The 13,599-nt window shown below is 36.9% G+C and overlaps 2 protein-coding genes across 3 annotated transcripts in view; both read right to left on the bottom strand.

Annotated features, from left to right (window-relative positions):
• Positions 1-47: 47 nt before the first annotated feature.
• Positions 48-9,778, bottom strand: LOC134629421 (AFG3-like protein 1). Of its 2 annotated transcripts, none has more exons than XM_063476733.1 (16): positions 9,637-9,778; positions 8,443-8,533; positions 8,115-8,230; positions 7,829-7,978; positions 7,648-7,722; positions 6,938-7,062; positions 6,574-6,847; positions 6,292-6,429; positions 5,906-6,059; positions 5,715-5,822; positions 3,587-3,712; positions 3,346-3,456; positions 3,030-3,160; positions 2,732-2,932; positions 2,351-2,545; positions 48-2,170 (listed from the first exon to the last, which is right to left on the bottom strand). In XM_063476733.1, the coding sequence occupies exons 1-16, from the start codon at positions 9,742-9,744 to the stop codon at positions 1,943-1,945; spliced, it is 2,331 nt and encodes a 776-aa protein (XP_063332803.1). In that variant the 5' UTR covers positions 9,745-9,778; the 3' UTR covers positions 48-1,942. The 2 variants fall into 2 exon arrangements, with proteins under 2 accessions (XP_063332803.1, XP_063332812.1); XM_063476742.1 differs by having other exon boundaries at positions 3,030-3,145.
• A 241-nt stretch (positions 9,779-10,019) lies between these two features.
• The window catches only part of def8 (differentially expressed in FDCP 8 homolog), a 17,082-nt gene continuing 13,502 nt past the window's right edge, over positions 10,020-13,599 (bottom strand). Inside the window, exons 9-12 of the mRNA XM_063476721.1 lie at positions 13,415-13,495; positions 12,092-12,232; positions 11,795-11,904; positions 10,020-11,503 (exon numbers count right to left, since the gene is read on the bottom strand). Coding sequence (XP_063332791.1) covers positions 11,407-11,503; positions 11,795-11,904; positions 12,092-12,232; positions 13,415-13,495 — 429 coding nt within the window. The 3' untranslated portion in view covers positions 10,020-11,406. The remainder of the gene's footprint in view (positions 11,504-11,794; positions 11,905-12,091; positions 12,233-13,414; positions 13,496-13,599) is intronic.

The raw sequence follows: 13,599 nt of genomic DNA, 5'->3' as shown, positions 1-13,599 counted from the left end.
GTAGCAGCTATATGCTATGTACTTTTCCACACCCAACTTTGTGTTTGCAAAATTTGCTCACTTTATCATTATGAATAGATTATCTGCCACAATTGCTGCTACTAGCATAAAGCAATCCAAAGTTAGTAAAAAAAAAAAGTTACACTGAAACAATATGGGGTCAAACTTAAAGCAGTTAAAAAAAAGGTCAAATCTCACTATAGGCAGATTCATGCAAAACAAAGTGCCAACAATTTTATAATTCAAATCTCCCAAAAGGTGAATTTAACTCCTGATGCAATATTTCTTATTATTTTCAGTAAAGGGAATAGCTGATTACTTGATTTATTTGTCGCATATTCAGCTTGTCTATACCAAGAGTGCCAATAATTCTGAATGCTGTGACACAGTGGATTCAAAGTGACACTGGGATGGTAGAAGAAAAAAATAAAATGAAAGCAGTGTAAGTTATTGTGTGACTTCTGTTGTTACTAGTGTGGAGGAGACCCATTCTGTATTGTATGGTATGGACAGCAATTGATTTCATATCAGTCTTCGCTACAAATGTAGTATGTGCAAATAAATATGCACATCCCTCATGTTCACTGCAGACAATGTGCTCTATAAATAGCAGGGAAACTATGGCAACCGCCAAACCCAGTCTGAGATGGCTGTTCTGTTAAAGTTTTTAAATTCAAACAGAAATTTTAAACTTTATTTCACCATCCATGGATCTCCAAAGAATTTGAATAATCATTATTATTAAAATTATTATAGCACCAATGTAGCCCCGGCTTACCATTAATGGGAATCCTGGCTAAAAGTGCAAAAGTACCCACTCTACTCATATTGCAAGTTCAAGTAATGATTGGTATATATTAGTGTACATATTTGTATATAATAGTACAATAGTTACAAAAATACTATTTACCCAGCAGAGGAGCAGCTGGCATAAGAAATGCAACAGTAGATGACAGAGTATAGACAGGAAGTAGGAAAAAATAAAACAAAATACACAACTGACATAGAGTAATTTCCTGAATAACAGCAAAATTCATGTTTTTACAGTACCAAGCAAATACTTTAGTGTTCGTATTACTTTAAGCTGTTGCTAATTTGTTTTATCCTCATTAAATGTGATAAAAGCACAGTTTGAAAGAATAAAAGGACAGAAATCTTTCTTAATCACTACTTTGACCAGTGAACTATGCAGGCGATATTTTTATATATTCTAAGGGACAGTTTGTAACACAGAGACAAGACAAACAATATGACCCATACTGAGCTACACTTTCCCAGAGCTAATCCGAAGTTCTTATATCTACATAAATGTTTACCCTTATTATTATGTGACACTGGGAAGGAAAAAATAGCCTCCAGTACATTTGATTAGCTAATATTTGCTGGACTGTATGCACAGAGAGAAAGCTAGAAAACATTGATTGATTTCTAATTACCTTTACTGATAAATATACGCAGACTCCAAGGAAAACAACACCTGCAAAAGGATTGAAATATAAAACAATCAACAATCAAATAGATCTGAACTTTAAACATGTGGCAAATAATAGGATAGAATAGAAAACTGTATGAAAATACAAGCCTCAAAATAAAACTTAACACATGGTTCCTGTGGCTGAAAAGAACATAGCATGATGGCTTATTCCCTTCTAATAACATAATATAATTCTCTTCTAATTATTCATGGTATGTTTTGTTAGTATTATTGCACTTAGAGACTTCCACAGAGTGGAAAAAAAGAAACATAAGGCAACTGCAGCAAAAAAGTGCACTTTCACATAAAAACTACAATAGAAAAAATTGCAGATTGCACAAAAACTTGGGCAACACATCACCATCTTTTGTCCTAAGGTTGTCAGTCACATGAACCACTAACAGACCTTTGACAAACTGCAGTCCAGACCCGATGATGCCGCACATGAGAGACAACCTTAAAGACAGCCTACAGGTAAAGGGCTGATGTGTTTTGCCGATTCTGCAGGTGTTTTTTATCTCCTTTGTTGTTTTGCCAGTCTGTTAGTCCTTCAGGTAGAAAAGTGTCTTCTTTAGATTTCTCCAAGCAATCAACAACCTCTTGATATGAGAACTTCTCTTGAAAGGGGCGAGGTCCTAGCAGTTCCACCATGTCAACCCTGTCTAGAATCTCTTGGTCTAGAAGATGCTTTGCCACCTGCATTACATGACCAACAGGAAACATCGAGCTTTGAGGTCATTAAAATACACAATTTTTTTCATACTCCAAATATATGACAGTTTTGAAAAATGCTCAGCACAAATGAAAATCCATTTGCAGCATCACACTCTGCAAATGTCTCTGAAGCACTTACTACAAATTTTAAAAAGTTCGCACCTTCTCCACCATTTCCTTCTTGTCAAGTATGAGCTCAAGTGTTCGTTGGAAGGCAGTGTCTATGAGTGAGCGAACTTCCTGGTCTATAACCTGGGCTGTAGATTCACTGAAAGGTTTGTCAGTTATAAGGCTGCCCCATTGCGGTAGGTCAAAAGAAACCTGACCCACCGCCCCATTCATTCCAAACTGTACAATCTAAAATATGAAGAGAAGAAGAATATGAAGACTGGAACAGAAATCTATAGTCAATAACAATCATAAATTATTCTCTATGAGTCATTTTAACCCCATGGATGGTTATGCTTTTTTTTTGTTGGACAAAATATGGTTTGGTTACACCTAAATTTCTACAATAAGCCTGTTCTGCAGTGAGGCGAGTACCTGTGCATAGGCAGACTGTGTGACTTTCCTGAGATCATCTTGTGCCCTGGTGGTGACTTGACGAAAGAAAACCTGCTCAGCCACTCGACCACCCAGCATCATGCACATTCTGTCAAACAGCTGCTCCTGTGTGAATAGGTACTGCTCTTTAGGTAGATACTGTGCGTAGCCCAAACCTGTCCCTCTAGGAACAAGTGACACCTGGTGGAGTACATTATAATGATGAATCTATAACCAGCTAATCATTATAATTATTACAGGATTATTGCAGAGGGAGAGCAAGAAATGTAAAGAATACCTTAAAAAGTGGGTCTGCATGTTCAAGAAACCACCCAGTGACAGCATGCCCAGCTTCATGATATGCCAGAGTAATTTTTTCTGGAAGTTGCAGAACCTGAGATCTTTTCTCTAGACCTGAGAACACGACATCTTAATGAAATAACATAAAATAACACATAAGCTCTATATTTTGACACCACTGCTTTTATAACTCAGTTGTATTGTATTGTCATTGTATTTATGTAATCAATAAAGTGGTTATGGTAAGATTCACATAAATTCTATCAGTTTCTTTTGGTTCATTTTGAAGCGCATAATTTTGGTGTTTGACTTACCTCCAACAACCCTTTCAACTGCCCACTCAAAGTGTTTGCTACTGACATACTGGCTGAGACGACGTGCAGCTATTAGAGCTGCCTCATTACACACATTTGCAATGTCAGCCCCTTATACACACACAGAGAAGCCACAAATAAGTTAGACTGTGATGAAATTAAAGCAAGAAGCAGCTGAAATGGTGTGATTTTCTTTTTTAGATTTGTTGGGTATTCAGTGATCATGATCTTTTATTCCCACCAGTAAAATCTGGGGTTAAAGCAGCAAGATTCCTGGCCAGCGTCTCTACATCTACACTGGAGTCCAACTTCAGAGGTCTTAAATGCACCTTAAAGATTGATGCCCTGCCTTTCATATCTGGAGGACCTGCAAAACACACACACACAAAAAGACCACTGTCTTTATAATTCATTAATAAATCACTCTGCTTCAAGTTCTGTCACATATACAGTACTGTGCAAAAGTCTCATTCCTTAATTCCTTTATATTTGGTTTTCATTGAGCTACACTTTTCTAAAGTGATCCTGAGAAATAGTTCTTCAGGCTTTCGAGCAAAGACCTGACACAGGATCAGAGATGCATTCGGTCCTTCAATTAATCAATCTGCTGTTCACCAAAGCCTCATTAATAATGGTTTAAGTGGAAGGGTGGCTTTCAAGAAGCAATTCTAAAGGAAGAGCAACCGGAAGAAAAGGCTGAGGTATGTCAAATTATGCAAGAATTGGACTCAAAATGAAGTACTGAAACCAAATTTAAAAATTTTAGTTTAAAGGCTTATCAGTATGTATGGAGGAGCTCATAAGAGAGCCTGCCCCGATCCTGAAGATCAACATTATTGAACCTGAGTGGGATCATTTTGATAGAGTAGAGAACAAAAGGAGTCAACATCTGAAAATAACTTTGATTGTCCTTCAAGAAGCCTATTCCTGAAGACTACTTAAAGAAATTACAAGAAAGTTGCCTGAGAGAGTTAAGGCTGTGTTGAAGAATAAAGGTGGTCATATCAATGAATGTACTTCAGTGTTTTTACCTAATATACTGTATTTCCATGTATTTTTGAAAATGCTCTAATAAATTACTGCACATATGTTCAGTTTATCTAGCAAAATATAAAGAATCGAGAGGCGGCTCAAATTTGTTTGCACAGTACTGTGCAAACAAAAAGCTTATAGAGCTGATGCTGACAGTTACTCAGTCTTCTGCTGCATTACACGTGCACAATTAGCAACTGCAAAAATAGTTCACTGAAACCATACCAGCATGAAAAGGTGGTGAATCTTGTTTGTAGAAACTTTAAAATAACACTTTTTTTAAAGGTTTATATTCGGTCGAAAGGCAGAGCAAATTCTAAAACAACAATGTATGGACTTAAAAGTTTCAGTACAGAAGCATTAACTCTTACTGGAGGAGAAATGTTTTAATTCGCATTTAAAGCCATGAATTCAGCGTCATTTATTTTACCATTTAAAAACCCTTTGTCATTTGTCAGCATCCAGGAAAGGACCCAATATAAGTTCTAAGGCAGTGGCCAAACTTGTGGCTTGTTGGAATACCAAGTTACATAACTAATTGCTCATTAAACCAATTAGAAACGTGAACTTTTTCAGCACTCCCATCTTTCTGTCATCTGTTTACATAAGACAATATACACAGACAGAAGGACAGGGAACAGAGAATAACAGGGAAATGAGGAGCAATATATCCCATCCCTCGTGTTGGCCTCCAGTTACCTAATCTGTCCTTTATAGAAAAACAGCTCTCTCATTATGATCTTGTTTTCTCTGATAGAGAAAAGTGGTCTGGCCACCCACCCTGTAGTCCTGGTGTTAGGAAAATTAGATCTTAGCAGGCAGGAAATATCAAATTAACCAAAGATAAAAGCAAACATTATGCAACACATGCTTCTAATGACATAAGACGTAAACAGGCAAGAAGAAACATACAGTAAGTACAAGATGTGAGTTTCAATAATGTCAAACGTGACACCTCATCTAAAGCAGGGAAAGTCAAAGAAAGTTATGCAGACCCAGATTTAACAAAGTTAACAAAGCTAAATCTGGGTCTGCATGCACACCATCTGGGTCTGCATGCACAGCAGAGCCAGTGAATCACATGTGGAATGATAAACTGCTACGGGGAAACAGAAATCAAAAAGAAAATAAACTTAATCACAGCAAAAGTAAAAGTGAGCTTGGTGTTGTGGTCAGACACCAATAATCTGAAACTTAACTGAAATTTTAAATGCATCTTAATGAACATAGAAACAATGGTTTTATATTTATAGTTTTCAAAAAAGGTAACTGAGTTGCAACAAAAGAGGAGACTGCAGAGGAAGTAGGCAGATCTCAGGTTAATATTTATACTTCACCTATGTAAACATGTCGATCAAAGCGTCCAGGCCTCATCAGAGCTGGATCCAGGATATCGACTCGATTTGTGGCAGCTAAAACCACTATGTTAGTGCTGCTGTTGAATCCTGCAATGACAAAAGCATTTAGAGGACTGAGGGCTTGTGAAAAAATAGCATCAGTAATGTTGACATAAAACATAATTACCCACCATCCATTTCCACAAGCAGCTGGTTGAGGGTGTTCTCCTGCTCGCCCCCGTCACCAAAGTTTTCTTTGCCCCTCTTTCTGCCGATCGCGTCAATCTCATCAATGAAAAGAATGCAAGGAGCATTTTTTCGAGCTGTGGCAAACAAATCTCTTATCTAATAAAACACAGAAAAGATCTATTTATTTCTACAGTTATACAAATTTTTGACATTGCCAAAACACCCAAAAGTAGAAAGTCTTCATCATTTTAATTTGATACGAGAATGAGTAATTCAGTGATCTGCTGTATTTGCACATATTGTGGTCACACTGCAGCATCACAAGCATGTGACCCATCATTTTGCTTTCAGACTCGTTGAGAGTCCAATCATTCAGCTCCGTACTAACCCTTGCTGCACCCACACCGACAAACATTTCCTGGAACTCCGAGCCGTTGACTGCAATGAAAGGAACGTTGGCCTCTCCTGCAGTGGCCTTAGCTAGCAAAGTCTTCCCATTTCCAGATGGACCCCATAGCACTGCACCCTGTAAACAAGGGAGTTAATTAGATTTAATATATTTTCTATCTTAAGGAATTTTTTGTTCCAGTGAGTATGATCAGAATACAGAAGTGCAGAATTGCTTTATTTTAATAAAAATAATAAATTTCTTTATCAAGAAATGACACACCTTAGGGATCTTAGCACCCAGGTCATGATACTGACGTGGGCTTTTCAGGAAATTGATAAACTCCAAGATATCTTGTTTGGCCTCCTCACACCCTGCAACATCTTTAAAACGCACACTGACATTGTTTTTAATTATCCTGGCTTTGGATTCACTTATCCCAAAGAGGCTTCCTCTCCCCCAGCCACCAAGTCCTCCTGCCATCGGCCCCTGCCGTGTTGCAAAAAGTAAAAATCCAACCACAAGTAAGATTGGGAGAACACTCAAAAACAGAGTCCTATGGGAAGAGAAAAACCTTAGTTAGGGCATGGATTCTAATAACCTATATATGCAGTAACTTTAAAGTGAAGCTGCTGTACTTTCTCACCCATCACTTTCACTGCTGTAGAGCACAGGTACTTTCTGAGTGGAGTCCAGACCTATTTCCTGCTGTGCTAGCTCCAGGTTATGCTCAAATGAGTCTGCGCTGCCAATGTTGAACCACAAATAGTTCTGAAACATGAAGACAACAGCATGTAGTATATGTAGTAAGTATATCTACCTTTACTGTACTTTGACTGACTCATCTGGACTGCGGCCCCTCGGTGGAGGCACACTACCATCATCAGGTGGTGGAAGGGGAGAAAATAGCAACACTATTCATAGATAGACTGCACTGTTAGAATAGCAATTGTTCCTCGTGTGATTTTCTCAGTGTAATCAGTCAAATGCCTGCTGCAAATAAAGGTTAGCAAGCTTTATTTAGAAAAAAAAAGCAACTGATAAGGAAAGACAGTGAGAAAATGAAAACGAAAGTACTTATGTGCCAAATACAAATATGTCGACTGCTGAGATCTGTATTTTAAAACTTATGCTCTTGGAATTTCAGAAAGTAGGTGTGTCTTCTAGCAACAAAAGCAAATGGGAATATAGTGTGTGAGAAAAAGAAAGATGTTTGTTTTGTTTGTTTATACAGTCATTTTTATCAATATAGTGATGTACATTTTGTCGATTCTCATCAGTTTAACAGTAAAAATAAATGCATTTAGTTTGTATAAGACACTGCGATTACACACTGGGACATTTAATGAAACTGACCACTCGTGATGTGTTCACGCCGGGGGCAGGAAATACTTTGACGTACTGTTTGTTGACAACCTCGACATGGCCCACCTGGGAGGAGAGCAGAAGGAATCATTTGTTCACATGGTTGCAAACACAAGCACAGACACACAGGTGTAAGGAAGACACCGTAATTAAAACGATCTCTGCCTCTCACCAAGCCTCTACTCAAGTAGTGATGCACAAAATCCTTCCAGGAGATCTGGACTCCTGTTTCTCTAAAGTGAAAGTACAAGAAAGCTGAGGCCATGCCTGCTGCACCGGCTGCCAGGTTCTGGACCGTTTTATCATCAAAGGGAAATTCCTCCTGTTAGAAATAGGATAATGAAAAAATATTTTAGTTTACAACTCCTATATAGAATCATTTTAGTAAACATATTTTGTTATTATTTAGTGACTGAAGACGAGGCAGTTATTGCCACAATTCTGGCTATGATTCACACCTGAAAGCGTGACCACCAGTATGATTCCCCTCTCTTCCATCGTTTTCGTCTTTGGTCCTTCCCATTATTTGAGTCCTGCCACTCCCTTCCACGAGACTCTTCTTTTATATTTCCATCTGAACAGCAATAATAACACAACTGTTCATTGCAGCAGAGCTGAGAAATACAGGGCTTACAAATTCATTGGGTAAAAAAATTATACACAGTTCAATAACAAACATAGAAAAGTAAACAATTATGTTCTTCACACTGCCCTTAAAGTTTACAGTCTGTGTGCACACTGATTTAGAGTCATTAAAAAGGTAAACAGCACTAAAAGATGGACTACCTTTTGGCGGTTTCCTTGAGCTAAGTAACCGAGTAACTTGGAAAATGTGTTGACGTAAACCTCTGCATCTTCTTTGGATGAGTGATTTCTTCTGAAATAGGTTAGCAGCAAATTCAGAGTCATCAAAAGCCATGTATAAAAAGAAATGTACATGAAATAGATTCAGTTCAATTAAATTTTAGTTATATTCTGCCTACAATAACACAAAGAAAACAGAGATGTAAACAAATTAACTGAGAGAAAGGATACAGTCTCATGAAGCAGAGACTGTATTCATGTTTTTACATTAAAAAAAACCCTTTTGTTTGCTCACATGTTTAAGGATTACTGAAATCTGATTAAGATCTAGGCACACTGAAATGTGTTGCATATAACCTAATTATATGCAGTCATTGCAACAATGACACTGAACAGCTGCTGTTAAGGTCAAATATTTACTTCATTTTGGCCATCTGCACATATTTAATGTTGATTCAGTTATGTTTATGGTTTGACTAAACTGATTACCATACAACTGCTCAAATTGTGATTCACTATGAGAGAGCATTTCTTGGTATCAAACATACATAATAGTGCACGCAATAAAACCATTGCTGCAGGTTATGACTCTGGAAAATTCATCTTACACAGCTAAACCATACATATTCACATCCACACAGGTAAAAATAATGATCCCATAGTGGAATACAGGCACCTGTTGGTGACAATTTTCCCCTATACAGTTGACTACAGAAAGAAACAGAATACTATGAATGCATTTTTAATAGTAGTTAGTAGATTTTTTTTTATGAAGGAGAGACAATGGGTGAGGCAATTCATCTTCTTAAACAGTTTTAAATATTAAAGGCAACTGGATGGATAAATGAGCGAGAGAGAGAGCCCCTTTTAAAATGAGTATTATGAAACTGAGGAAACTGATTTATAAACTACATTAACGGAACGGACATCGCCTACCGTGAGAGAACAAACAATGCAGGAATGATAAATAAACACTGCTGCAGCTTGCTTGGGTTTTTTGGAGTTGACTACTATATCTGGATTTTAAAAAATACCAAAAAACAAACTTTTAACATAATTCCTTGCAAACCATTGTTAGCAAACGCAGGTGACAAAAAAACTTGCGTCATCTATTTTTTTTTTTTTAGAAGTGTAGTTAAGCTGATATAAAACAATAACAGTGTTTTTACAACCTACCGACGTGAGAACCACGAAGAAGCGAAAAGTAGATGAAGAGGAATAGTTTCGGCTCAGCGTCCGGGCTCGGGTCCTACAGTAGCCGACAGTCAATGACAGGAGACTCATCCTGTCAGCCCGACTGACGGACCGACTCACCGCAGAGCCATTAGAAGAGGCACCGGAGGCACGGTGCGTATCACAGTCATCTCGCGAGATTTCGGTTACAGACGGTACAGGTAGGTACCAGTCTTCCAGCGGGTTTTTTTTTTGTTTGTTTTTTATAAGCCCAGTTTTAATGTTGGAAAGCCAAAGAGATCTATCTTCATTTGGATTTTTTGTTGTTCTTAGTTGCAGACCGGTCATTAACAGACAGAATTAAAACCATTGCTTAAATGCATTTCATTACTTTATTCATGCACTACTCACATGTTTAACAAGCCATGGCGTTTACCAACACCATGTAAGTCCATTAGTTTGAAAAATATATATATATACAATACATCATGCTGAAATATAACACAGCCAAAACTCATTATTTTAAAACAAATACGTAAAGGTCAGCATTTACACATTAACCAAGGTTTGCCACCTAACATACAGAGACTTAATTAAGGGAATTTAGACTGAAACAACTACCATGATGGTATGAAAAGGTTTGGATAACAGCTGTTAAGTAACCTGACAATCTTAGGCACACAATTTTCATGAGCATCAACAGATATTTGCTACACTGCATGAAAACAGCACTGATTAAACACATATTAAACTGCACAGCATTAGTTCACAGTTTTGAATTTAAAAAAAATGAAAGCACATAAAACAACTCTCATAGTCTTTGTGTCTTACAGTTTAACAATCTTCTTTACAAGGAAAAGTACCGTACTGCTAATGCATGCTTTCATTATATATATATCTGTTGCAAATACAGTACACATATTTGAAGTTATGTTTTCAGTGATTGTATGTATACACATTATTTTTTTTGTTCACCTATACCATTCGGTACGGTGCAAATAGGAAAAGAGCTGAAAATAAACAGTTAAGGCCTGAAAATCTACATAATTGAAGACTTTATGAAATATCAACAGATCAATATATTGGTTTGAAATAAACAGCAATTGAACTCATAGAAAACGTGTCCAAAAAAAGGGGGGGTGGGGGCAAGTGGCAGTGACCAACTGATCACACAGTCTAACAGATTTAATCCCATTTTAAACTATGTCAACACATAGCTTTTTTTGTGCAACATCACCCATCTGAACCTAATAAACTGAAACTTGGACATGGCAGCACAGGAACTGGATGCTGAAAGGCATATTTTTGGCGATTTTCTTATTGGAAGCTGGGCTTCTAAACTTTAAAATTCTGATAAATGGCAACTTTAAAGTTCAGCATTATTGGCAGTTTGGATTAAAGTAGTTGAGGCTTGTAACAGTAAATATACAATTTCTGCATGCATAACCACCTACTGATCAGGTGGATTTTCTCTACAGAGCATTTACTTGTAAATTTAGAAACACACACCAACATTAAACATACACGCAGTGGTTTGTACATCTAAGTTCTGTAGGAATGCAAAGGTTTGATAAAAATATATTAATTTCCAGATGAATTTTAAATACCCTGCCTCATAATGCAGTGCACAGGAAAAACAAAAGTCAGAGCATAATCATAAAACAAAATAAAGAAAGATTATGTGTTTTGTTTTGTTTTTAAACTTAGATCAGATTTTTTTCCATAGCGAAGCAAAGTGCAGCATCCACTTAAATCCTAGGGTCCTTTCCAGAGTTAGCTTTCTTTCACATCCAGCTCCTCTTCGTCCTGCTTGCGCTCAGTCATTCGTGCACATCGTGGACAAGTTGTGGAATTGTCAAAGTAACAATCTCTACAGAGGTACACAACAAAAAACATCAACATTGTAACATTCAAGACAGTTTGGTTATTTCTTTTAGTAACAGTTTAATAATTGGGAAATCATAGTGCTTTGCTAATTGAAGTACCACTTGTTAAACAGAAATACTCTTAATTACTATGCTATTCTGAAGATATGTTGGATTATTGGTATCTCCACTCAAAACTTTTATACAAACAATTTCCTTTTATCAATTAACTTTAAACACTTCACAAAGAGAAAATTTGCTGTATTTTTGAGCCCAAATCGTTGGTGATGACTAACCTGTGAAAAACAGCAGAGCAGTCATGGCAGACTGAGGTGTGACTGTCAAAGGGGAACAGGATGTCTCCCTCCTTACAAAGCTCACACACAAATCCTTTGGCCTGACAGCGCTACAAATACACACATGGACAGCACAAACCACTAATATGGCACAGAAAGGTACAACGATACCAACACATACTAAAAACATTTCAGCCATATATTAGTACAACATGGTGAATTTGCCCCTCCTCTTCATGATATAGTTCAACAGTGCCATCAGTAGGGAAGTTTGTGCTTTATGATGTATGAGCTCACCTCGCAGTCTAGTTTGATGTGCTTAGCAAATGTGGTGTGGATCTCTGTGAGGGAACAGCTCAGTCTGCCAGTGGAAATGTCAATCAAATCCTGTAGTGAGTACATGTCGTCGTTCTCGACAAAGTGTTGGCGATCTTGTAGCTGGAAAATATAAAAGCAAAAAAAGGAAATGGGCAACTTTCATATAATGAGACTCAACTCTTTAGTGCAAAAAAAGAGATATCAGACTCAAGCATAGTTTTAAACATATTATTTATTTATTTTAACAGTGGGGAAACATTTTAAAACAATTCAAACTGGCAAATCATAAAAATATGTTTAGTATAGATTAAAACTGAGCTAACAAAGAACTTGAGATCACAAGTGTCAATTTAATTTATGCAAGGTAATTAGTGATATCCAGTGGCTCACCCGACTGTACATCATCAGCCTTCTTTAGTTCAGTACTCTTCACTTCTATCACATGGTGGTGCTGTTTTAACATACTGCTAATAGGCTGCCTGTGTCAGTGCTTCCATTTGTATTTTTTTAAATGGTAAGTAAATTGATAGCAAGTTTTCCAAACTGGGTTGTTTACATTCTTGCTCTCTTTGAAGGGTTAAATTGTAAACTCTGATCATCCAGTGGAGACTGAAACAATATTAACTGTTTATAATATGATAATGAAAAAAAAACAACTTTCTTAATGCACATGTTTGTTTGTACAAATACACGCACGCTTATATACAACTGAGGAAAAAAAAGGCCTAGTCTAAATTTGTAAATGCCCGTTTAAAAAAGTTGAGGCTATCAGTTCTTTATTCCAACATTATATGAAAAGAATCACACATTTTGTGAAGAATAAGAGGTTTTGTTTTTTTTGACAGATTATCTAAGTCTTGCCACTGTTATGCAAGAAGAAACCTGGGTAATTCAGAGGTTCAGTGGTGGACTGCACTTTTCCAACATAAATAAGATGCTTTACTTATAGCAGGCTAATGTTAACCAAGTTGTTAGGGACAAATTTCTGGGCATACAAGCATTTTTCGTGAACTATGTTGGAAATTGTGTCACTTCCTCTTTTTCAGAACATTTGCATGCATTTAAATGAGGCTCCTTTAAATATTCCATGTTTTATACAACTGTCTGGGCAATTACAAGATAATTTTATGATTTATATGCAGAATTGTCTAATAGTATTGCTTGGATCAGGTTTAATTGAGATAATTTTTTATAACTAGATAACATTTCTGCTTGAAAGCAAGTCCTTGTTTTGCCCAATAAAATTTACTAAAATCTACTAAATATTACATCTGAAACTTCTGACAATAAAAAGTTACTGACCTGTAGTAGCAGCCGAGCTTCCATTGCCTCCTTGCAGGTGATAAAATAGGGTTTCATTAACAGAATATCTTGACGAAGTTTCTGTGGGAGAAAACACACACACAAACATTTCTGTCATTCTTAGTGAATGGAGTCACTCACCCACTTGCCTGTCCTAGCAACACTAAATGAAAAAAAAAAACACC

This window comes from Pelmatolapia mariae, linkage group LG1, assembly GCF_036321145.2.
Source record: "Pelmatolapia mariae isolate MD_Pm_ZW linkage group LG1, Pm_UMD_F_2, whole genome shotgun sequence".
NCBI lineage: Eukaryota > Metazoa > Chordata > Actinopteri > Cichliformes > Cichlidae > Pelmatolapia > Pelmatolapia mariae.
This window is presented reverse-complemented; position numbering and strand designations above follow the sequence as displayed.